Raw genomic sequence first — 26862 nt, 5'->3', positions numbered from 1 at the left:
ATAATTATGAGGTCCTATCTGTCACTATCACTGCACACTTATTTACTTTATAGAGTTATAATAAGAACACATTAAGGATATTAATAGCACGGAAGCACAGCTAATGTGAGAGGATCTTCCAGCACATATTTCCAGTGTGTAATAAAATGTCTTCCTCCAGGTTACAATATTTTGCATTTTTGAATCAGTGACATTTGTTAACAGGAGTGTGCTGATAATATTAATGTCAGACAAATGACACTGCCATTATCTCCAATGAGGGGGTTTCGTGTGCAATTAGCATATTTTGTGAATGTTATCTCATTGGTAAAATACATAGGGTAGCTTCCATGCCTTAAAACAATATTGAGAAGGAAAATATTATTGCTCAGACATTAATTAATCTCGTCTGATATGGTAAGACTTTCATTTAGGGACAAGTTCTTACTGTTAAATAACGGTGCTTATTATCCTGCATATTACTAGCATTATGGCTGTTTATTAGTATTATAAACCACATATTAATGCCCTGTTCTGCATAACCGTATCAGCGGCAAATTAGGGGGAGTTTACTGAGGCTAAAGTAGAAGTAGTAGTTAATATGGTTATAATACAGAAGTTAATATAGTAGTTAATATTAATTCTGTATATCAATTAATTGTGAGAATTGGACCCCAATAGTTTGGTTTCATTCTCAACCAATTTCTCATATATACAAACGTATGATTTTCATCATTTATACTAATTAGAAATGTTACTTGAGCAGGATTTGAAGGATCATGTGACACTGAAGACTCAAGTAATGATGCTGAAAATATAGATATACTTAATGTATATAGAGATCACATTGAACAGTTCTTCTCTTAAAAAATATCTATTAGACTGGTGTGCACTTTTACTGTGAAATGTTTGGCATGTTTTTTTTCCAGCTTGATATCAATACTAAACCATTGCAGCACCCATTCCGTATCCACAATCTGTGTTCCTGGACTTAACTGGATATCAGTCCTGCTTTTTCCTCCGGGGTTTTGTGCAGTCTATCCCGGGACACATGCAAAACATGCCATTAAACAGTATCTCCTGTGACGATGACAGCACACGGCCACCCCTGTGGAAATAAACGTTTCCTGTTTCTGTGACACTGACTCGTCCAGGGGGAGTCACTGACATCAGCGAGTGTCTTTCATTCTCCCCTCCACTTCCTGGACTCAGTGCTGTGTGACAGCTTAGTGGGCGGAGCTTCAGGGAGGATAAATGAAGGCGGGCAGGTTGAGTTGAACACAAGCACCTGTCAGTGTGGAGCTCTGTGGACTGCAGATACTAGCTGTATATCATCACTTAACTGGATTTACCAGACGTGTTCAACTCTCCAGAATGGCTTGCTCACCGTGGACTGTTGTCTTTATCTCAGTTACTCTCTGTGTGCTGCAGCAAGGTGAGACACTTACCTTTTATAAGTTTTCCACAGCATGTGTGTTTTCTGTTGTTTGACATGATTCTATGCCATTATTTATCAGAGAGACTACATACAAAATTCAGTTGTTTTATTAATTAGATTTTACGGAGCCCAAAAGGAAATTCTGCTTCTCAGATTTTTTTAATAATCAGTCTGCATATTAATGATATTGTCCTGTACTTCACGACCCTATTGGTGGCTATCAGCCAAAACTTCACACACAAAGAAAATCATTATGCCTTATTATCTTTACAGATAAGGTCAGCAGTTATTACGGAGTGTCATATCTATATAGAGTACTGACAGAGTACTGTATCTGTAGTATATGTTTAGTGATCAGATTTAGAAACTTATAACATGGAAAAACACCAACATTTGTGCAGTTGGATGAGTAAAAAGTACTTTTGGTGGTGTAACCTAATGCATACAGATTAATTTAGTCATATAAAACATTTTGTCATTTTAATCAGAGTGTCTGTGTTTTCTAGGGTTTGGATATCCTCTATCCGATCAGTCTGAAGCATCAAGTGATCCCCCTGCTCTCAAACGGGTCCGGACCAAACGCTGCTCCTGTAGCAGCTGGTCGGACAACGAGTGCATCTATTTCTGCCATTTGGACATCATCTGGGTCAACACACCGAAGTGAGTACGTCTAAGATGACAAAGGGTGAATGTAGGGAATAGAAAGTTATTTTTTTAAAAAGAATTGGAATTAGATCCATAACATGTCATTGTAATCACCTGTACAGGTAGACCCCCAAAATATGACATGTTTGCATTTGTCTACTCACAGTTCTCTGTTAACCCTCTCCCTCTTGTCCCATACAGTAAGATCACACCTTTCGGTCTGGGAAGCCCTCTGTCCCGTCGCCGGCGCTCCACGGGCCGCTGTGAATGTGCCAATCCCACCGACCGGACCTGCTCCAGTTTCTGTCACAGCAGGTGAGCTCACGCTGAAGATGAAATCAGACAGATGCGGGTCGTTACGTCTGTCGCGGATGCCGTAGGCAGCCATGTGTGACCTGCGGAGATCAGGGCAGCTTGTGTGGGGGGTTTGGCTAGCTCTGATATGCTTGCTCTTCAAATAAGCAAATAAGGGAATGAATGAGAAACTAAAGCAGTTACGAGTCATGAGTCATACAAGTTCAATAGTATCTGAAGATTCCTGTGGTTTTTCAGGGATGGCATTAACCCTTGTATTTATGTGTGAGAGACATTTAGATCTGGTTTCACAAGAGCAAGTCACTAGTTAAAGTAGACTGTGTACAAATTCAATTTTTCATCTTTTGTACCATAGTTTTATTACATGCACATCTGAATGACCAGATTTTTAATGAGTGAATTCAGTGTGTAACCTTATTCTCAAATTTTATTTGCAGTTCAGAAAATCCAGATATGGAGATTGTGACCCAATTAGATGACGAGTCAAATCACCCTGGCAAAACTAGCGGTTATTTACTGTCATCTCTCAGGTTAATCATTTTCTATCAACATGAGCACATTCAGCACATGCTTTTGCTTCAGTGAATATACAAAATATCCTGCTTTGGGGCTAAACGACGTGTTATTTTCATTTGCAGGAAGGTGATTAAAAACAACTTCATGACAGCCTCACGAACGGCTTCGACCAAGAAGAAATCCCAACTCAGGAATCTCTTGATCAGTTAGAGAGAGATGAGGTGACGGTCGACTGATGGAGCGCCTGAACAAAGTCCTGCAGACGGGACGGATTCACTGAGTTCAAGAGCGAGCTGAACTGCTGAGGCACAAACCCTCAGGTACTTCAGCTGAAGAGGAGCAGGACGAGAGAACCCAGAGAAAAGAAGAAAAGATCACCTTCTGCATCAGTGAACTGGTGACATTTCCAATTAAGAGTGAGTTAAAAACAGCGGACATCATTTAAGTTTGCCATGTGAGAAGCTATGGTGGGAAAGATGAAACCCCTGCGCTTGAAAGATTTAAGATACTGTTTAATCTCTGTTCTTGACACTGAATATTTCCTTTTTTATTATCCTTTATTTATTATGTTTTCTCTGTATCAGAGCTTAACTTTATTATTTATTTATTTACATATTTATTTTTCTTTTATTTGGAAATTAATGTGTCTGATGCTTTGTGATCAGCTGCTCAAAAAAAGAGTCCAAAATGAAAAAAAAAAAAAAAAAAACAACACTTGAGGAATGTTTATCTGTTTTCTTTTTATGGCTCTTCCTTCCCTCCATTTTTCCTGATTTTCCCTTCAGTGAAGGCGGAAGTACTTATTGCATACTTTCAGTGGAGTGTTCAGATACCGGTATGTTTCAATAGCTCAAAGCTTACCAAAAAAAAAAAAACTCTGTTATTGTTTTCCTAAAGTAAAGCCGGCTCCATTATATAAATACTGTAAAAGCTACTGTGTAGAGTTCCCATTACTGCCTCATTAAATGCAATCTGTTCATGACTACTTTAATTATACACACAGAGTTTTTGACTATTGTAATATATGCATTTAGTTCTGCTGTACCTGTTCTTGTTTTCTTCTTGTGAAGAAAAGGACTAGTAGTTCCTCACAGATACTTGAATGTTTAAACTTGAAACACTGCTTGCAACCAGCTGTCAGTTTGTTAACTTATTTAATTTATTGAATGAAATTTATTTTTGTATTATAGTATCTATTAATAAACAATATACTACCGAACAACAAAGAAGTCTTTATTGAACTACTTAACAGTTTCCTGTGCTGTCGAATCAATCCTGTTCAGATGTGTAAAATATCACATTGCACTTCTTGTTAAACATTAACACTCCTCAACAGTACACACTTTAAAACCTGCAACTAAAACACAATCCCATAATGGCCAATGACTTCATGCATAATCTGTTCGACCCACTTGTGTGGGTTGTAAATGTGTGAGCGATACACTTTCGATTAGGAAGGTTCTGTGCTCTATTATGTATTTTTTGGGGTGTGTATAAATTATGGCAATTTCATTGTCAGCCAAATCACATCAGGCAAATTTATGGAATATGCACCTATACATAAAAAGATTTAATGGTGCACATATTTGGATATCTTATGTGACTTCTGTTTACATACTGTATGTCATGTTATTATTACAGTGTTTGACAGTCGTCTGGGACGGTATTTTATCTTGTTGAGATGTGCAGTCTCTTTGTCTACCAGCCCGTTCCCGCTGCCCAAATGTTTACTCAACATGTGCAGTTCTGAAAGTCCCTTAATGCAGGAGGAAAGGCTCATGATGCGGGTCGATCTATAGAATTTGGCTTATGTAAAATGTTTGGAATACTTTGCATAATTATTATGGGTTACTATAGAGTAACTAACAGAGCCATTAGCTGATTACAATGTATATTAGATCAGTTACATGATGTGCTGATTAATTAATCAACATAACCACAATTACTGTGATATATATATATATATATATATATATATATATATTTTTTTTTTTTACAAATTATTGAATCTTTGGATGGTAAGGAAAATCTCTTTTTACAAAATTTCAAGGCATGGTTAATTGTTAATATTTTTGCTATGCGTATATGTGTATATACTGTATACATGGGGGGGGGGGGCATTATTACTATATATTATTATATTATTTTCTAATATAATTGTATAATTGCACTAAATTCTAAATTAAAATGATGTTATTAATTACCCTCATGTTGTTCCAAACCTGTAAGACCTTCGTTCAGCTTCAGAAAACAAATGAAGATATTTTTGATGGAATCTGAAAGCTCACAGTGGCACAACTTCAGTTTAGTGAAGCTACGAGAACACTTTGTTCTGGACCTGGGAATGTTTCAGTTGCATTGCCGTCTATGGAGGACCAGAAAGCTCTCACATTTCATCAAATATCTCCATTTATCTTACAGGTTTCCAGTAATTAAAGACACAGTTTTCATTTGGGGGTGAACTAGCCCTTTAACATAAAAAAACAAACAAACAAAAAAACTGGTAACTTTTTAAAGATGTAAATAAATATCATCACAGTTTCATTTCACAAAACTTTCTGCATTCAAAAATGTTAAAATATCATATTTACCTCCATGCTACCTGCTATTTCATTGTAATTAATTATGAAACTAGCAATTAAGGTTTTCTATCTTGATTATATTTTAATAGAATAGAAATTTAGTAACACGTTAGAACAGGGACCAATTCTCACTATTAACACGTTGCTTATTAGCATGCATATTAATACCATATTGGCTGTTTATTAGTACGTATATAGCACATATGCTACATGACCATATTCTACATCCCTTATCCTCCCCGACTACCAACAACTACCTCACTATTAATGAGCAGCAAATTAATAGTTTATTAATGGCCACAAGTGGACCTTAAAATAAAGTGTGACCACAAATCTAAATGTAGAATTTTACACCATTATGTGCAACTAGGCCTCAATTAGAGTGAAACAACCCCCCCCCCCCCCCTTCATCTGACTTTCTTTCTTCAACAGAGATGAAAGCAGCTTGTGCTCACACAGCGCTTTGAGAGTAAACAGCTGACTAAGTGTAAGAAAAAACAGGATGCCGTCTGCACATTCCGTCGCATTCCTTCAGACGTATAGCTAATGAACTACTGGGAGAAAAAAATGGAAAACAGTGGAAAAACACTCTATGAGAGGAACTAATGTGGCTGGGACGGAAACTGATTAGGAGTTATTTGTTGTGGTTGTCATAACACTGTGTGCTTTGTTTTAATCTTTTCCTTTGTGTTCTATAAGATTTTTTGCACCATTTAGGCCATTAGAAGTGGATGCAGGTGCGTGTCTGCAGGTTGGCATGCATTCATTTTAAGGACATTTTTCTTTTTTTTCAGACTGGTGTGATAACAACAGACTGAAAGTTCCTAGTCTTCCTTCTCTTTCATTGCAGGAATGTGTATCTGTGTGTGTGCTTTACATTAGGGACAAAATGTGCCCAGAGCTAGCTAAATCTGGCAAAATCTTGTTTTGGGGTTGTCTTCTCAAAAAGGGGAAATGCAAATGCAGAGCACTTCTTTTAGGGGTAGAATTAGTCTGCACTAAATACACTATAATAAAATAAATCTGTAAAATAACAGAAAAAGTAATGGCAGCTCATTGACAATATATTTTAATATTATGCACAACTCTAAAACACAATGCAATGATGTGTAAAATTCAAATTACTGGTAAAACACTAATAAATGCAGAAAAAAATCCCTATTTTTACAGATTGGGTGTATAATTCGCCCATGTTGAGGGGACAGGGATCAGATATTTATTTATTTGTGGGAACTAAATTTCACAACAGGATTATTAAAACTTGACAGAACCTGCATGTGAGGATTAATAATAATAAAAAAAGAAATAAAAAAAGAGAAAAAAATGTACAAGCAGATTAAATTATGTTTTGATTATATCTGTACATTGGTATTTTAGTTTAAAAAGTCATGCTAGTTGTACTTTAAGTCCTAATTTGAAACTTAATATAAAAACAGTAAAAGTCAATATGAACTCTCCATCATGATATCTAAACGAATGTGTGAGTGTGTGACAGGACATTTGATTCAGGAGAAATGATGTGTGAGATTACATAACGTGTCTGGTGAAGCTCTGCTGACCCAAAGGATGTGATATTTGTTTGAAATTATGTGTTGTCTCTTGTTGCTCTTATAAAATGGCTATTGCATAGTACATACGACATAACTTGTCTACATAACTTGATGATTACAGTAGGTGTGGGTCATCTGCTAACAACACAGATGCAAAATGGGTTAAAGCCGTTGTAAATAATGGCGCAAATGGCAGTAAATTATTGAATGCAAACCTTAGGATTTGAATGATTTATGCAGTTTATGATAATGATATTGCCATTATGTGGTTTATGATAATGCCGTTTACACAACAACGTTTTCAGCCAAAAATGTTTTGCCTGTTCATTCACATGGCAACGACATATGTGGACTGACAACACATAATTTTAAAAATGGGTTTCAAAGTGCAAGTTTTTGAAAATGCCACCGTTATTGTTAACATGTAAGCACCCAATACGGGAATCTTTGAAAACAGTGACGTCATGCGCATGTGTAGTACATGTTAGGTATGTAGACATGTGCAGTACATGTCAATTTTAAAGGCAAGCATGAACAAACATACACAACAATGGCGGAGTACATGGTAGTGTTGTTCCTGCTCAAGGAGTTTTTCTAACACAGTCGGTGTGAAGATTTTAGAGATGGAACTCCCGCCCACAAAGAGCTAATCGTCATTTCCCTACAGGTAGGCTACTGCTTACTAACAAGGTGACAGCGCCAACTACTGGTCTGGCATACCAGTTTTTTTGGAAGTTTTCGTGGATGTATGACCCAAGATAGCAATGCCAAAATCACAGGTTTGATTACCAAGTAATGCAGGAACTTGACAAAATATAAAGAACGTTGTATTAGAGTCAAAATCTGCTAAGGGATAATTAAATGTAACAAAATGTAAACTGTATCCTCTTTAATTAAATGCCATTTTATTAAACTTAATCTTTTAAATAACTGAGAAGATAGTGATCTTCATGTTATAGAAATCACCTGACAACTTCAGCAATGGTACAACAAATTTAAGGTGCTTCCCATATTTTGTCTATGCACTATTCTATACCATTTTGTAGAATAAATATTGCTAGTATGCTCACAATGAAAATTCCAAAAAAAAATGTCCATTTAAATACCTTGATCATGCACTTAAATAATAAATAAATAAATAAATAAATAAATAAATAAATAAATAAATAAATAAATAAATAAATAAATATTGTGACGGGGTGAAGAAGTACACGACACGAGGATCAAGGTGAGTTCCCTGAAGGGTGGATTTTATTGACCAACGTGAGGGGAAAATAGCCAACGTGAGGGGTTTCCGGTGCTCAGTGCTCGGCCTTCTCTCTCTTTCTCTCTATTTCTCTCTCTCTCTCTCTCTGTGCACAGTGCTGTGTGGGTCCATGTAGTCCGTGTCTGTCGAGGGCTGGCAGTCAGACGCTGCTATCTGGAGGAGAACAACAGAGATACGTTAGCCGAGTCTTTGGAGACATCTCTCACCTCTCGGTTCATTGGTGCTGCTTATAAAGGTGTGACCACTCAGCCCGTAACGAGCAGGTGCTGGTGTGCCTGCTCCATTTCCAGGGTGAAGCTGATGAGAGCCCCCCCCCCCCCCCCCCCCCCCACACAAATGTCGTCCTGTCCCTGTGGAAAAGTGGGGAGATTGGGGGAGGGCGGGGAGTGGAGCCTGACAGACCTGCGAAAGCTGACCATATCCTCGAGAGACCATAGGCATTCGCGTTGGCCGTCCCCGCCCGGTGTTTTATGGTGAAGTGGAAGTCCTGGAGTGCAAGGAACTATCGAGTCACCCTGGCATTGGTGTCCTTCGGCCGGGCCATACACTGTAGAGGGGTGTGCTCCGTGATCAGGGTGAACTGGTGGCCAAGGAGGTAATAGCGGAGCTCCAGGACTGCCCACTTGACGTCCAGTGCCTCCTTCTCGACGGTCGCGTACCATTGCTCCGCTGAGGTCAGCTTTCAGCTGATATAGATTACCGGGTGTTCCACACCGTCGTGGACCTGGGAGAGGACGGCTCCCAACCTGGTATCGGATGCATCCGTTTGCAACAGGAAGGGGCGATTGAAGTCGGGGGCTCTGAGCACGGGCTCTGACGTGAGGGCGGCCTTCACCTGCTGGAATGCGCTCTCCATCTCCGGGTTCCACGAGACCTTCTCTGGCTGCCCCTTCCTGGTCAGGTCTGTCAGGGGAGAGGCTAAGGAGGAGAAGTTGGGGATAAAACAGTGGTAATATCCCGCCAACCCCAAAACGGCCCGTACCTGTGTTTTGGTGGTGGGCCGCAAGTGGAGAGGATCGCCACCACCTTCTTCTCCTGGGGTCGAATGAGGCCGCGGCCCACTTGGTAGCCAAGGTACTTGACTTCGGTGAGGGCCAGGTGACACTTACGGGGGTTGGAGGTCAGCCCAGCCCGGCGGAGATCCGAAAGCACCTTCCACAGCCGCTCCAGGTGATCCTCCCAAACCTCAGAATGTATGACAACGTCCTCCAGTTAGGCGGCCGCGTAGGCTTGTTGGGGCCGCAGGAGTACGTCCATCAGACGTTGGAAGGTGGCGGGAGCCCCGTACAGGCCGAAGGGAAGGACCCGGTACTGCCAGTGGCCACTAGGGGTCGAGAACGCCGTCTTCGGCTTGGCCTGCTCGGTTAAGGGGACCTGCCAGTAGCCCTTGGTGAGGTCGAGGGTCGAAATGAACCGGGCCCTTCCCAGGCGGTCCAACAGTTCATCAACCCGCGGCATCGGGTAGCTGTCAAACTTTTATTGACCAACGTGAGGGGAAAATAGCCAACGTGAGGGGTTTCCGGTGCTTGGTGCTCGACCTTCTCTCTCTTTCTCTCTCTCTCTCTGTGCACAGTGCTGTGTGGGTCCGTGTAGTCCATGTCTGTTGAGGGCTGGCGGTCAGACGCTGCTATCTGGAGGAGAACAACAGAGATACATTAGCCGAGTCTTTGGAGACATCTCTCACCTCTCTGTTCATTGGTGCTGCTTATAAAGCCAGGTCTTGATGGGCTGCAGGTGTGACCGCTCAGCCCGTAACGAGCAGGTGCAGGTTTGCCTGCTCCGTTTCCAGGGCGATGGTGATGAGAGCTCGGGACACGTGTCACACTATATAAATAAATAAAGAAATAAAATAAAAGTATGGAATGTTGGACACTTCATGCCCTCAGCTTAACCATTCAGGGCTTAATAAGTAATTAGCAAGAGCCAGTGCAGTGTTGACACAACCAGACTAATGGTCACACTTCCTGGTTCTAGTAAGAACTTTAGCAGCTGCATCTTGGGTGGGCTGGAGTTAATTTATTAAGTGTGCAGATCAACCAACGAATTAAGCAATACAATAATCTAACATTGAAATCATGAATGCATGAATTAACATTTCTGCATCTGACACTGAGAGTATTTCTGAGATGGAATATTAGGTTTTACAAATTGTAGAAACATGACTTTCAAAGGAAAGATTGCAATTAAATAGTACACCTAGGTTCCTAACTGATGATGAAGAATTGACAGAGCAGCCACCATTCTACATGCAGAGGTTTTTGGTATGAGGATTAACACCTCTGTGTTGTCTTTTTTTTTTTCATTTTTTATGTAGCAGTAGAAAATAACTAGTCATCCAGTATTTTATAACATCTATGCATTCCAATAGTTTTGAGAGCAGAGAACCACTAGCATAACAGTTAAAGCTAACACCATGTTTCCTGATTATATCTCCCAAGGGTAACATGCAAAGTGTGCAAAACAATGGTCCTAATACTGAGCCTTGTGGCACTCCATACTGAACTTGATATGATACCTATTCACTGCTACAAACTGATAATCAAGTCAGATAAGAACAGACAGCATGCTTAAGCTGTTCAGGCTGCCATTTTCTCCTTCTTGGAAAGCAGTGGAATAATCAAAAACCACCCAAAGAGTAAGTTTTCCAGAAAATGTGTGCTTTCCCTTGACTTCTGCAGGCTTTTCAAAAATACAACTGTATTGTGCACATTATTTTATTATAGACACATTCAGCTGTCACAGATATGTTAACTTTTGAAAATTTAGTATCTCTCTCTCTCTCTCTCTCTCTCTCTCTCTCTCTATTTTAATAGGAAAGGAGTGGTTTTGATTTACAAATGTTTTGTTTTATAACAAAAATATTTTATTTAAAACTATGAAAATTCATATCTCATTGAAAAATCACTTTATGAAACAATCGTTCCATTATTACCCCATAGCAGATTTTTGTTGCAGTGCATTCTGAGACTGTGTTCTCCTTGAAGGATACATACAGTGTATGGCCAGAAGAAGTGTATCTTATAAGAATCCTGCTTTGAAATAGCTCACTCTATCATGTCCGGACTTGAGACATATTTGAGAATACCAGCTCAAGATGCAGATCATGGTCGGTCAGTCCTTTGTTGTGGCACACGTACAGCAGATAGCCTAAAGTGATAGACAGACTCTCTAGCCTGTAGACAGTGAGACCTTCTTTATAAACAACCTTCAGCCAGCTCTGTAAACAGTCAAGTCTGTCACTTTAATTGTATTGGATCACTATCTTAATTTCTCATTCAAAGCTGGCAGTGATAACCATCTGCGGCTGACCCTGATCCACATACCAGAGAATGAAGGGAAACCCAGTGCCTCCTGGTGCAGGACGCTGGAATCTGCTGGGATTCATGTTGCGAGTGAATGCAGACAGTCACGTCTACTGCGAGCAGGTGTATGAAGATACAGCTGTTGACTGCAGATGCAGTTGTTTCCTATAGCAGGTCTAAACACTAGGAAAAAGCAAACACACTTGTTTTTGTGGGAAGTCATTATTGCAAGTTGTGAAAAGAAGGAATACTATGGCAATTGTCTCCTTGGATCAAGAACGGAGGAATTCTCATGGGAGTCACATAATAGAGCATTTCCTCAGGGAAATATTACATGTTTTGTAGAAAGGGAAGCAACTATTTCTAATGAAAGACGTCCTGCCTTCTTGGTGTTTCTAAAGAATACTCTCTCACAAAACACACACCACTGAGATACTCGACTACAGAAGCACAGACAGATGCATGTAAACCACAACAAATGCAAAGTAGATTTATAGTAAAGTAGTAACTTTTTTTCCGTATTTTTCTGGATAGATGCAAATATGCATGTATACCCTTGTGAAAAAAATAAGTATTTACTTCTTCTAAGATGTAGAGCACACTTTTAAACAGAGTACTTATTACAGAAGTTATACAATTTAAATGACTTTCCTTTAAGTGCAAATTGAATTTAATGTCAGTGACTTCATTGCAAGTAAAAGGCAATTAAGTGAAAATTAACTGTAGTTTACATTTATATTAAATTTAATCAGTTATACTTAAGCCACACTTACAGTGGAGGCCAAATTGTTAGAACACCTGACAGATATTGACCTTTTTTGCCTCCAAAGCATGATTTCATTTCATAATGTTCATGAAACATGCAGATGGTTGCTCTGAGCACAACAAATATCAGATGAAGTGAGTTGTACTGTTTTTATCCACTTTTAACTTTGTTACAGCAGCACATCTCTCTGGAATAGTGTCAGTACCGTATTTTTCGGACTATAAGTCGCACCTGAGTATAAGTCTCATCAGTCCAAAAATACATCATGATGAGGAAAAAACCATATATAAGTCGCACTGGACTATAAGTCGCATTTATTTAGAACCAAAAACCAAGAGAAAACATTACCATCTACAGCCGCAAGAGGGTGCTCTATGCTTTCAGTGTAGACTACAGGAACAGTGAGCAGCATAAAGCGCCCTCTCGCTGCTGGAGACGGTAATGTTTTCTCTTGGTTCATTTCTCTTGGTTCATGTCAAATTAATTTTGATAAATAAGTCGCACCTGACTATAAGTCCCAGGACCAGCCAAACTATGAAAAAAAGTGTGACTTATAGTCTGGAAAATATGGTATATTTCCTGAGAACTTCAACACTAATGTTATCCCATGCTTTCTGTAACTCAAGCCAGAGGCTTTCCTTTCAATTTACAATTGATCTGTCCAGTTTATTTTCCAAAGCGTCACAAATGGGGTTCGATGGGGTTGAGGTCTTTGAGCGGTTCAGTCCATCATTTTCAATGTTCCAGCTGATTCCTTCAGTCGCAGGTAGTTCAACAAAAACAAACGAAACCTCTTAAATATGCAAAGTGTTCTAACAATTTTGGCCAACACAGTTTATTTAAAAATGTTTGTAATTACGTATTTGTAGTAAATTTGCAATTTATTTTATTAAAAATATATTAACTTTAAATTTAATATCAAACAACATACTAGCATTAAAATCATAAACAATACTTTAGATGTGCATTAGTATATTAGTCAACACATCAGAAAAAGTGCATATGAATATGAATATGAATACAAATAATTATTTCAAATGTACTTTTAATGCAAAACTTTAATTGGACAGTATTACAAAGTGTACTTAAGTGTGTTAAGAAGCAGTCATGAAAGTGAACTACTTTAAGTACTGTCACGGGCTGAAGAATCACACGACAGGGTTTTAGTGCAAAAGTGAAGCCCCGGAGGGTGTATTTATTGACAGGTGCTTCAAACTGTGACGGTGGTAGTGGTGTCCGGTGCTCGTCCTCGGTGCCACGTGATCCTGTTTGCCGGCCGGCTGAGTGCAATGGGACTTGGTGTCCGGTGCTCGGGTGGCGGGCTGGTCGATCCGCAGCTTTCTGGAGGAATAAGAGACACAACATTAGTTTCTGTCGCCTGGAGATCCTCTCCTCCTCTGTCACCCTCGAGGCGCAGCATTTATGGTCCTCTTCTGAGTCGCTTCAGCTGGGACCAATCAGCCCGCTGTGTCTCTTGGGCGGCCGCCAGGTGTTCCCGGACGCGGGGCATGACGCGGTCGATCCTTTCCCTCATCTCCCTCACATGCTCGATCGTGGACCGATGGGCTGTCGGCTGCTGCTCCCAGGCCTCTTTGGCGACATCGAGCAGGCCACGGGGCTGCTGCCCAAACAGAAGCTCGAACGGGGTGAATCCTGTGGAGGCCTGGGGGACTTCCCGGATGCCGAAGAGGACGTACGGCAGCATTTGATCCCAATCCCGTCGGTCGTCCGCAGCCACGCGGCGGAGCATCTGTTTTAACGTTTGGTTAAACCTTTCGACTAGCCCATCGGTCTGAGGGTGGTAAACGGTGGTCCGTAGCTGTTTTACCTTCAGGAGGTGGCAGAGGTCAGCCATCATCCGGGACATGAAGGGGGTGCCCTGGTCGGTCAGCATCTCCCGGGGTATGCCGACCCGGCTGCACAGCAGGAAGAGCTCCTGGGCGATGGCCTTGGATGTCACTTTACGCAGTGGAATGGCTTCGGGGTACCGGGTCGCATAGTCCACGATGACTAATATGTGTTCGTGTCCCCGGGCGGACTTTGGCAGCGGCCCTACGAGGTCCATTCCTATCCGCTCAAAGGGCACCTCGATGATGGGCAGCGGAATTAGCAGAGCTGGGGGAGGAGTCTGTGGCGACGTCCGTTGGCAGTCCGGACACGCCTGACAAAACCGCTTGATCTCCGCCTCCATGCTGGGCCAATGGAACCTGTCTCGGATTCATTGAGTGGTGTTCTGCGCCCCTAGGTGGCCCGCCATAGGATGGGAATGGGCGAGCTCGACAACTGTTTGGGTCTTTGTGCGTGGGACTACCAACAGCTTTACCTCCTCCCCTCTTCGCTGCGCGACACAGTACAGCAGGCCATTCTGGACCACGAAGTGGGGGTTGGGTGTGGTGGTGGTTGGACCTCTTTCCCCTCAACCACTCTCACCTGCTTCCAGCAGTGCTTCAGACGATCGTCCCCGAGCTGCTCCTTCATAAAATTTTCCCCGCCCCGAACCTGCTGGAACACATCATAGAAAAGTTTAGAACTTTGGGGGGGGGGGGGAACTCACCATCTCGGGCGCTGTCCGAAGCCAGGAGGACAAGGCGCCGTCAGGGACCTCGGCTGAAGTTCTTCCTCTTCTGCCAGTTCCCAGTAGGGCTGGCAGGCTGGGCGACTTGAGTGAGCAGTTGGTCGAAGCCTGGCCAGTCTCTTCCCAGCAGGACGGGCACGGGCAGGTCCTTGACTACGCCCACTTCCAGTGGCCAGGTGCCGGTCCTCGTGGAGAGAGTCACCCGCCAGGTGGGTACGTTCTGGGTGTCCCCATGTACGCAGGTGATGGAGAGGCGGGCTTTGGTTCCCATCCGTGGGGGAAACAGGGAGGACTGGACCAGGCTTACCGCACTTCCAGAGTCCAGTAGGGCGCCTCTCGTGGTGGCTCTGAATGGACGGCACAGCCTGCCAGCCAGGCGCGATTGGGAGAGGGTGGTGGTTCCGTTGGCATTGGTTCGTCCTGCATGCCGGGAACTGCTGACCTGCTGGCTGTGCGCTGGGTGCCCTCTGGCGTGCGTCGCTCCTGGTACACCCTCCGGGGAAATGGCGGCGCTTGCTCCCCAGCCTCTCGTCCCATTGTCATCTCTGCTAGCTCAACGGCCTCAACGAGCTCTCCCACGGTGTGTGGATTCCTCATTCCGGCCGCCTGCCGAAGGGGCCGTGGCAGGGCATACAGATACCGGTCCACGACGACGCGTTCGGCCACTTGGGCGGTGCTGGGGTTCCCGGCGAGCAACCAGTGATGGGCGAGGCGGTTGAGTACGGTGGCTTGGGTGCGGGCTGGCAACCGACTGTTATACTCCCAGGCTCGGAACAATTGGGCCACGGCGATGGGAGACAAACCCACGCGCGTCAGAATTTCCTTCCGCAGTTCATCATAGGATTCCTTTTGGAGCGCTGGCATGGAAAAGTAGGCCTGCTGGGGTTCCCCGGTTAGCAACGGTGCCAGTATCCGCGCCCACTCTTCGCGGGGCCAGTCCTCTCGAGCCGCGATAGACTCGAACATGCCCAGATAATGTTCCACGTCGTCGTGGACGGTCAACTTCGGCAGGAGCTGGGTGGCTTGAGTGCGGGGGTCCGGCAGCGGGGCCCGCTGAGCAGCCGTGAAGCGGAGAGCGGCGACTTCACGCTCCGTTTCTCCTTGCCGAGCGGCCATGTGCTCAACAATCTGCTGCTGTCGAATGCTTATTTCCATCAGGTGTTTGAGAAGCTCTTCCATAGCTGGGGAGGGAGTCACCGCCTGACGAAAAATCAGAGGGGGAAAAAAAAGACAATTTGGTGAGCCAGTAAAATCGTGTGGGTCGGTGATCCTTCAGCAATCTGCCCGCATTCTCCACCAGTGTCACGGGCTGAAGAATCACACGACAGGGTTTTAGTGCAAAAGTGAAGCCCCGGAGGGTGTATTTATTGACAGGTGCTTCAAACTGTGATGGTGGTAGTGGTGTCCGATGCTCGTCCTCGGTGCCACGTGATCCTGTTTGCCGGCCGGGTGAGTGCAATGGGACTTGGTGTCCGGTGCTCGGGTGGCGGGCTGGTCGATCCGCAGCTTTCTGGAGGAATAAGAGACACAACATTAGTTTCTGTCGCCTGGAGATCCTCTCCTCCTCTGTCACCCTCGAGGCGCAGCATTTATGGTCCTCTTCTGAATCGCTTCAGCTGGGACCGATCAGCCCGCTGTGATTGCGTGCAGGTGAATCTCCCTCGTTGCCAGGGTGACGCTGATAGGTGCCTGGGACACGGCTCACAGTACACTTACAGTAAGTGGACTTTTGTTTTATTAATATAATATCTGCATGTGATAAAGTACACTACAAGTGTGCATTAAGCACACTAAGTTTTGCTCTATGTAATGTATATAGATGCTATCACTATCATCTAATGTAATTAAGGTTGATGGACTTGTTGTGGCACTGAGTGTCTGTTATGTATTTTGGCTTTATTGACCTTTCAGTATGTTGACATTTCTGTTGAGATACAGTATTTAGGAAATGTTTAGTTACCAAGGAGATATCAAATAGACACACACCTAAACACTCACTTTCTGGGTGGACAGGGTGGACTTAGTGCTGTATCTGCTGTATATAGTAAGTCACTCAATAGGAAGCAACTTAAGCAGCAGAACCTTATAAAGGCATAGCTCTGCAGCAAAAACACATTTTCCATGACATGCAGTCTGAGTAATGCTACTCAAAAGAAAGGCATATACACAATATAAATAATAATAAAAAGCTATATAATAATAAAATAATAATAAAAAGCTTTTGATTATAGAATTTATTGTTCGGAGGCTTCCACAGAAGTGGTCCTCTCACAATCATAAGTGACTCAAGCAATCCAAAGATAGCATTCGAGATAAACAGCTTCCATTTATCTAAAAAATCAAAGTCATAAACTATCTTAAACGGCCTTGCTAACGTCATGCTTTTCTCTATCTTTCAAGCTCGTATAAAACATAAGACACCTTTTAATTAGCAACTTCAAGCGAAAATCCATAAAACAACTGGTTTATATGAAAAAAAAAAACAAAAAGTAAGAATAATGTGAATGTGGATATTAAAAACTAATGAATAAACAACAATTTTTCATTTGCTTCAATGACTTGTCATACACAGTGTCACAGTGATGGCAGAGCCAATCCATCATCCAACACACATCTACACTCTTAAAACAAAGGTTCAGTACTCTGAATTTTTTTCCTCTGAATTTTGTGATATAAACTCGTAATTCAGATTTTTTTTTTCAAATTTAATTTTATTTATTTGTTTATTTATATTAATTTTTTTTTTGTCTCGCAATTGTGAATTTATACCTCACAATTACAACTTTTTTCATGCAATTCTGAAAATTTTCTGCCAAGTGTAAATTTCTATCTTACAATTGTGACCTTTTTTGCCATTTTGATTTAGAATTTTTTTTTTTTTTTTAATTTTACAGTTTTTTTTTATTTTACAGTTGCGAATTTAAATCTCACAATTCAGACTTATTCAAAATGTTTTTGCAATTCTGACATTTATCAAATTTCTGACTTTTTTTAATTGCATTTTTTACTTTTTTCTCACAACTGCAAGTTCAGTCGGGACCACTCTGTTTAAGTAAGATTTTTGTAGAGGTCCTGAATTTTATATTTGATGGCAGGCTTCACTCTGAAGGCTTCTGAGCTATCAACAGGCAAACCTTGCTGAGGCTTGAAACCCACTGAAGCCTAAGCAATTGCCAGATATTTTATATGCAACAGTTATATATTCCAAGTAGAGTAATACAGTACTGTGAATAAATTTGGACAATTTAGCAATGAGTGGGACAGATGATATATCTATATGTGCAAGCAGTTAAGTGATCATGTATCTGCATAAGGAGGAGTTGGGGTTGGAGGAGGGTGAGCTCATGTCTGTGTGACAGACTATGGCAAGTGTGAGTACAATTTAAGTTAACTGTCACCCGTCCCCTCTGTGGGACGCCTACATTTACTTCACTATATTACAATCAAATCTAATCCAATCTTGACAAACTATATATCGTTGGATAGGTCTAAGACTCCCAAATATATATTTTACCAATGTTTTTTGCTAAAAGTTATGTAGGAAAAGTAATCGATTAATTTATGACAAGAGTGCACCTTCAAAAATCTAAATTATAACTGGAGTTTTGACCTTTGTTTAAAAAAAAGACTTCTTTGTTGCCTTTTTCTCTATCACATTTTAGAAATCATCAGAAGTTATATATCGACTGAAAACTTAAAATCTCAAAATGCATCCTTTAAAACCCATTTTAAAATCAGACATTGCATTACCATGTAAATGGTAAACCAAAATAATGTTACAAAATATTTTCATTCATGAATAATATTATAAAAATTTAAGTTTGGATCGTGCACTACAAAGTCTATGTTCAAAAATGTGAGTGACAGTTAAGGGGTTAACTTATATATCTTATTAATAAACCAACAACATGTATGTTAGACCATATACACCCTAAGCTCCTAAAAGAGGCGCTTCTAGAAGTCATAGATCTTTTTCTGACTATTATTAATTCCTCATTGTCATTAGGATATGTCCCCAAAACCTTCAAACTGGCTGTTATTAAGCCTCTCATCAAAAAATCACAACTTGACCCCAAAGAACTAGTTAATTATAGACCAATCTCGAATCTCCCTTTTCTGTCCAAGATACTAGAAAAGGTGGTATCCTCACAATTATATTCCTTCTTAGAGAAAAATGGTATATGTGAGGATTTCCAGTCAGGATTTAGACCGTATCATAGTACTGAGACTGCTCTCCTTAGAGTTACAAATGACCTGCTCTTATCATCTGATCGTGGGTGTATCTCTCCATTAGTTTTATTGGATCTTAGTGCTGCGTTTGACACAATTGACCACACCATTCTTTTGCATAGACTTGAAGACTTTGTTGGCATTAATGGAAGTGCATTAGCATGGTTTAAATCGTACTTATATGAACGCCATCAGTTCGTAGCAGTGAATGAAGATGTATCATATCGATCACAAGTGCAGTATGGAGTACCTCAAGGCTCAGTACTACGGCCGCTACTCTTCACGCTTTATATGTTACCCTTGGGAGATATCATCAGGAAACATGGTGTTAGATTTCACTGTAATGCTGATGATACTCAGCTCTATATTTCTTCGCGGCCCGGTGAAACACACCAATTTGAAAAATTAATGGAATGCATAGTCGATATAAAAAACTGGATGACGAGTAATTTCTTACTGCTAAATTCTGAAAAAACAGAGGTGTTAGTTATAGGACCTAAAAACTCTGCATGTAATAACCTAGAACACTGTCTAAGACTTGATGGTGCTCTGTCAATTCTTCGTCATCAGTTAGGAACCTAGGTGTGCTATTTGATCGCAATCTTTCCTTAGAAAGCCACGTTTCTAGCATTTGTAAAACTGCATTTTTCCATCACAAAAATATATCTAAATTACGGCCTATGCTCTCAATGTCAAATGCAGGAATGTTAATCCATGCATTTATGACCTCAAGGTTAGATTATTGTAATGCTTTATTGGGTGGTTGTTCTGCACGCTTAATAAACAAACTACAGCTAGTCCAAAATGCAGCAGCAAGAGTTCTTACTAGAACCAGGAAGTATGACCACATTAGCCCAGTCCTGTCAACACAGCACTTGCTCCCTATCAAACATCATATAGATTTTAAAATATTGCTTATTACTTATAAAGCCCTGAATGGTTTAGCACCTCAGTATTTGAATGAGCTCCTTTTACATTATAATCCTCTACATCCGCTACGTTCTCAAAACTCAGGCAATTTGATAATACCTAGAATATCAAAATCAACTGCGGGTGGCAGATCCTTTTCCTATTTGGCGCCTAAACTCTGGAATAACCGACCTAACATTGTTCGGGAGGCAGACACACTTTTGCAGTTTAAATCTAGATTAAAGACCCATCTCTTTAACCTGGTTTACACATAACATACTAATATGCTTTTAATATCCAAATCCGTTAAAGGATTTTTAGGCTGCATTAATTAGGTAAACCGGGAACACTTCCGATACCACCCGATGTACTTGCTACATCATTAGAAGAATGGCATCTACGCTAATATTAGTCTGTTTCTCTCTTATTCCGAGGTCACTGTAGCCACCAGATCCAGTCTGTATCCAGATCAGAGGGTCACTGCAGTCACTCGGATCCAGTACGTATCCAGACCAGATGGTGGATCAGCACCTAGAAAGGACCTCTACTGCCCTGAAAGACAGTGGAGACCAGGACAACTAGAGCCCCAGATACAGATCCCCTGTAAAGACCTTGTCTCAGAAGACCACGAGGACAAGACCACAGGAAACAGATGATTCTTCTGCACAATCTGACTTTGCTGCAGCCTGAAATTGAACTGCTGGTTTCGTCTGGTCAGAGAAGAACTGGCCCCCCAACTGAGCCTGGTTTCTCCCAAGGTTTTTTCTCCATTCTGTCACCGATGGAGTTTTGGTTCCTTGCCGCTGTCGCCTCTGGCTTGTTTAGTTGTGGTCACTTCATCTACAGCGATATCGTTGACTTGATTGCAAATAAATGCACAGACACTATTTAAACAAAACAGAGATGACATCAATTCAATGATGAACTGCCTTTAACTGTCATTTTGCATATTGACACACTGTTTTCCTAATGAATGTTGTTCAGTTGCTTTGATGCAATGTATTTTGTTTAAAGCGCTATATAAATAAAGGTGACTTGACTTGACTTGAATTGTAGCAGGAGGATATACGGTCAGCTGAGCTTCAGCTGATGCTGCAGGCATGGTCTGCCTGAACTACACCTGAGCTCCATTCGTCACTCAAACTAGATTTTTTTATCTATTTATCTAATTCTGACTTTGATGCAATTCTGACTTTTGTATTGCAATTATGTTTTTTCTTCTCACAAATGTGGGTTTATATCTTCCAATTCTGACTTTTCTTGTAATTCTGACTTTTCTCTCACAATTGCAAAGTTATATCTCGAAATTCTGAATTTTTTCTTGCATTTCTGACTTTTTTCAGTCAGAGAAGATGAGTAGGTAGAAAAAATGTCAGTGGCCTCCACCTGTAAAACCAGTCCTGTTTTGGGGGTTGTCTCATTGGCTACATTTACATGCAACCAAATAATTTGTTTTTAATCGTATTGATCCCCGAATCCCCCGGATCTTCTAATAAGATTGAGAGTATATGTAAACACTGATCAGATTGAACCCCGAAACTGAAATGACTATGGATCTGCAATGACGCAGAAATAGCATAATGATGTGTGATGCACAGAGCAAGTAGCTCTTCCTTTGGAATAAAGTGTGTGTCCTGTCACTATAAAACACCAAAGCAGCTGAAACTGATTAACACCCCCCTCTGTTACTTAACTGACCAGACTTGAGCAGTGTTATCACAGTTCTGCCTTTTCTCTCGCAAATACAAATATATATTTCACAATTCAGAATTTTGAGATATATAAAATAAAGTCAGAATTGCAAGAAAAAAATCTGAATTGCAAGTCTTATGTCAGTTTATATCACACAATTCTGAGAAAAAGAGTTGGAGTCGAGATAATTACTAAACATTATTAATAAACACTTTTTTTTTGTGTGTATACTGAAAAAGATATGTGGATGTTAAGGGTTCTTCTTGTAACCATCAAATAACTTTTAAAATAAAAAACTCAATGAAGAGGTTGGAGTTGTGTGACGGTATATAGTCGTGGGTCAGCAGAGTGAACAGGAGGGGGCTCAGCACACATCCTTGGGGGGCCCCAGTGTTCAGTGTGATGGTGCTGGATGTGTTGCTGCCGACCCGTACTGCCTGAGGTCTTCCAGTCAGAAAGTCCAACAGACAGTTGCACAGGGAAGTGTTGAGCCCCAGCTGGACCAGTTTGTAAATGAGCTGTTGAGGGATGATTGTGTTGAATGCTGAACTGAAGAGCATTCAAAAGTTTTAAGTTAAAGTACATTTTATTTTGTCATGCTTTAAGGGGGTACAATACACTTATTTTTGATGTGCTGACTAATATAAAGCACATGCAAATTACATGATTATAATTTTAACTGTAGTTTGTTATTCAATATTTACATTTAAAGTTAATAGACTTTAAATGTACTAAAATTCAACTTCATCATTACAAATGTGGAATTACAAATATATTTAAATACATAATGTAAAAGTTTCAATATAATTGAAATATATTTTAGTTTGCCATACTTTACCAAAAAAGATTATTTTTAGTGAGAAAACAAAAGTTCTTTAGATTATTAAAATGTTCTTCAGACAATTATAAACAAACTAAATGCTCACAGAAAAGTTATTTGAGGAGCCCAGAATGACTCTTCTTTTATTTTTAAGCTCAGCCAGTACTCGAACCAGGAATCCTCTTGGTGTGTTTGCTGACATTGCTACCCACTGAGTCACTCACTGTGCCTCCACTAACAAACTAATCAACAACACAAACTATAAAACCATCATATGGCAAAATCATTATTCAAAACTTTTGCCCCAAGGCTATTGGTGGCACCAGTTTCTTGTCAATGTCAACAAGTTAACATTAACATTTTTCTAAAATGTTGTGCTTTAACAGAACGAATGCCAAATTATTTCTTGTAATCGCTCCTGTGTCAAGGAGCACAAGTATCTGAAATCTCCACATGCGATCAAAGACAAACATTCTTCTCAGGAAGCAGTGTGGGGTTTTCCATGTTTGGAATAGTTGCCTGTATATGAACTGTGACTGATCTGGAATGATGGAATGGCGTCATTCTGAGAACAGACGACCTTAATGCCTTTAATGACATAAGTCACACCCTTAGTAAAGTCTTACAAAATCCTTACCAAATTCTTAACATACCAATAGATGGCATCTGACTGGCTCACATGAAAGAACTTGATTTTACCTTGGGTGCCATACCTCCCCTGGTGAAAAAGATGTGCACTTAATTGTTTTGAAGGTGCACTTGAGGTGTCCTTCAAATTTGAAAAGGTTTCAAAAATATATAATATTATATTGATAAAATAAAAGGCAACTTGATTAAAAAAAAAAGACACTTAAGTGTACTTGAAGAGAGTTCACTTTAAAGACTGTTTCTTAACACACTTTTTAAATTTTAAAAAGTGCACTTGGTAATAATGACAAGTTACAAGTTCTACTTTAAAGTACATTTTAAATCATTATGTTTTAATAATTTTTGTTGTGCTTTAAAAATTACATGTTTGATGTGTTGGTTAACATACTGAATCACATGTAATGTACTAGATTATAATTGTTCCTGTTATGTTATTACATTCAAAGTCAAAACATTTTAAAAACACTAAATTGCAACTTCATTGTTACAAATGCTTAATTACAAAATATTTAGATATATGACATACAACACTCAAAAAAATGAAATTTCCTTATGTGGGATCAAATCCTTTTTCTTTTTTTTTAATAATAATAATAAGACGTTGTGTTAATACACAATGTACATAATGAACAAATAAGAAAAATGATGAAATATCATTTTGAAATAAGTCAATATTGGCACAAGAAAAGCAATCACTCACTGAATGTCTACAGTCTAAACACACATTAGGCGATACACACATCTGCATAATGGTTCTGCATAAAATAATACTTAAGCCTTAAATTTACTGTCCTAATGCAGTCCCTTGCAAAGCATTCCGGGAACTACATATCTACTGACCAGTTAGTAATGTCAACAAAAATTATGTACTGTATGTAGCCTACTGTACATTTTACACAAGTGAATTAACTCTCTGTTGTTCTTTGGTCATTTTAGACTGAAAAAATGCTATGTTGGAATGGTACGAAACTCAGTGACTTTTATGGCAGTCACTATGTGAATATAAAAAATAAAATTTAATAAAACAATTAAATAAGTAAGTAGGTTTCCTTTAGTGTCCCGGCTGAAATCTCACTCTCTTCTTTCTGACTTCTGTCACACAGTTACATATACTGTAAGCACCAAGTGAACACCTTCCGTGTAACCACCCTTCATAAAACATTTTACACTCTCACTTAACCCTAGCTATAGTCTTTCCAAACCCATACTTAAAGCCTGTAGTTAATAAGAAAATAATAGTTTTATTAAAGGGATATTTCACCCAGAAATTAATATTCTGTCATTTACTCATCCTCAAATTGTTCTGTAATAGAAAATATTTTGAAGAATGCTGGTAAACAAACAGCTGACGGTGGCCACTGACATCCATCAAGTCAAGTCAAGTCACCTTTATTTATATAGCGCTTTAAACAAAATACATTGCGTCAAAGCAATTGAACAACATTCATTGGGAAAACAGTGCGTCAATAATGCAAAATGACAGTTAAAGGCAGTTCAGATGTCATCTCTGTTCAGTTTAAATAGTGTCTGTGCATTTATTTGCACATCAAGTCAACGATATCGCTGTAGATGAAGTGACCCCAGGCTCAGTTTGGGGGCCAGTTCTCCTCTGACCAGACGAAAACCAGCAGTTCAATTCCAGGCTGCAGCAAAGTCAGATTATGCAGAAGAATCATCTGTTTCCTGTGGTCTTGACTCTTGTCCTGGTGGTCCTCTGAGACAAGGTCTTTACAGGGGATCTGTATCTGGGGCTCTAGTTGTCCTGGTCTCCGCTGTCTTTCAGGGATGTAGAGGTCCTTTCTAGGTGCTGATCCAGCATCTGGTCTGGATACGTACTGGATCCGGGTGACTGTAGTGACCCTCTGATCTGGATACAGACTGGATCTGGTGGCTACGGTGACCTCGGAATAAGAGAGAAACAGACTAATATTAGCGTAGATGCCATTCTTCTAATGATGTAGCAAGTACATAGGGTGTTATGGGAAGTGTTCCCGGTTCCGGTTTACCTAATTAATGCAGCCTAAAAATCCTTTAACGGATTTGGATATTAAAAGCATATTAGTATGTTATGTGTAAGCCAGGTTAAAGAGATGGGTCTTTAATCTAGATTTAAACTGCAAGAGTGTGTCTGCCTCCCGAACAATGTTAGGTAGGTTATTCCAGAGTTTAGGCGCCAAATAGGAAAAGGATCTGCCCCCCGCAGTTGATTTTGATATTCTAGGTATTATCAAATTGCCTGAGTTTTGAGAATGTAGCGGACGTGGAGGATTATATGTAAAAGGAGCTCATTCAAATACTGAGGTGCTAAATTCAGGGCTTTATAAGTAATAAGCAATATTTTAAAATCTATACGATGTTTGATAGGGAGCCAGTGCAGTGTTGACAGGACCGGGCTAATATGGTCATACTTCCTGGTTCTAGTAAGAACTCTTGCTGCTGCATTTTGGACTAGCTGTAGTTTATTTACTAAGCGTGCAGAACAACCACCCAATAAAGCATTACAATAATCTAACCTTGAGGTTAGATTATTGTAGGGCGCTTTGCGCTTTGCGCTTTGCGCCCTTCTTGCCACTTCCCGCCGAAACGGGTGTGGCCCAACCTATAAAAGGAGCTCGAAAAGGCTGACTCACCTGATTTTTCATCTCTTCAGCGAAGCTCACGCATCGCTGGATCACGGAGGAAGCAAGCGCCGTCTGAGAAAGCACATCAGCAGGACGAGCCATTCTGAAGCTGCTGGCATCGCCGCCTTCCACTGCCGTTCCTGCTGCGCTATCCGGCGCCTATATCCTTTCAAATCTGTTATATCCAAGCTGTTCTTTATGTGTGTGTGTGTGTGTTCGCCCTGCGACACACACTCGTAAAAGAGCTCGCGTCTTTTTTAAGATGCCTTCCTGCGGCTCGTCAGAGCCCCACTCAGCGAGGGAGACCGGTACGTCATCTGTGTCTCCTGCCTGGGTGAAGATCATGCAGCGCTCGCGCTCACTGACGGCGGATGCCCCCACTGCGAGCTGTTGCCATGGTGACTCTGAGGACTCGCCTGGCCTTTTTCTCTGAGCCTGCATTCTCCGCTGCGCTGAGGCGCAATAAAAGCATCGCTTCCAGCAGATTCCGGAACCGTCTTCAGCTCAACCGAGCTCGCCGGTTTGCCCTGCTTCACCGGCCCCCCCTGCATCACTTCCCGGTGGGCAGCGCCAGCTGTTTACCGGCGCGTTGTCCGAGGAAGTCGATCTCAGGGCCGCGTCGGGGGAAGAGGACACGCGCTCTCTGCTGGCTTCGGGCAGTGAGGGCTGGGCGAGCTCCGAGGATCTCGCGCCTTCTGCTCAGAAGCCCAGCAGACGAGCTGACATCGAGAAGGAGCCGGGGCGAATGCTCGTGTTGGCCGCGATGAGTCTCGGCCGCGAGTGGTTTGCACCAGCGCCCCCCCTCTCGTTCCCGGCTGGATGGTATTTCCCTTTCGGATGAGCGTACTTCTCAAAGCCCGCCTCATTTCTTCCTGAGCTTCACGAAGAGGTGGCGAAGGCTTGGAACGCTCCATATTCAGCGCGAACTCGTTCGTCTGTCTCACTAGCATTCTCCACATTGATGATGCTAAAAACAGGAACTACCACTCACTTCCGCCGGTGGAACA

The 26862-nt window shown here is 41.2% G+C and overlaps 1 protein-coding gene across 1 annotated transcript; it reads left to right on the top strand.

The window, feature by feature from the left end:
• The first annotated feature begins 1250 nt into the window (after positions 1-1250).
• On the top strand, positions 1251-3884 carry LOC132144796 (endothelin-2-like). Its single transcript, XM_059555366.1, has 5 exons — positions 1251-1414; positions 1924-2077; positions 2264-2377; positions 2815-2907; positions 3016-3884. The coding sequence occupies exons 1-5, from the start codon at positions 1354-1356 to the stop codon at positions 3101-3103; spliced, it is 510 nt and encodes a 169-aa protein (XP_059411349.1). The 5' UTR covers positions 1251-1353; the 3' UTR covers positions 3104-3884.
• The last annotated feature ends 22978 nt before the right edge of the window (positions 3885-26862 follow it).

The sequence above is a fragment of the Carassius carassius genome, chromosome 8, assembly GCF_963082965.1.
Source record: "Carassius carassius chromosome 8, fCarCar2.1, whole genome shotgun sequence".
NCBI lineage: Eukaryota > Metazoa > Chordata > Actinopteri > Cypriniformes > Cyprinidae > Carassius > Carassius carassius.
This window is presented reverse-complemented; position numbering and strand designations above follow the sequence as displayed.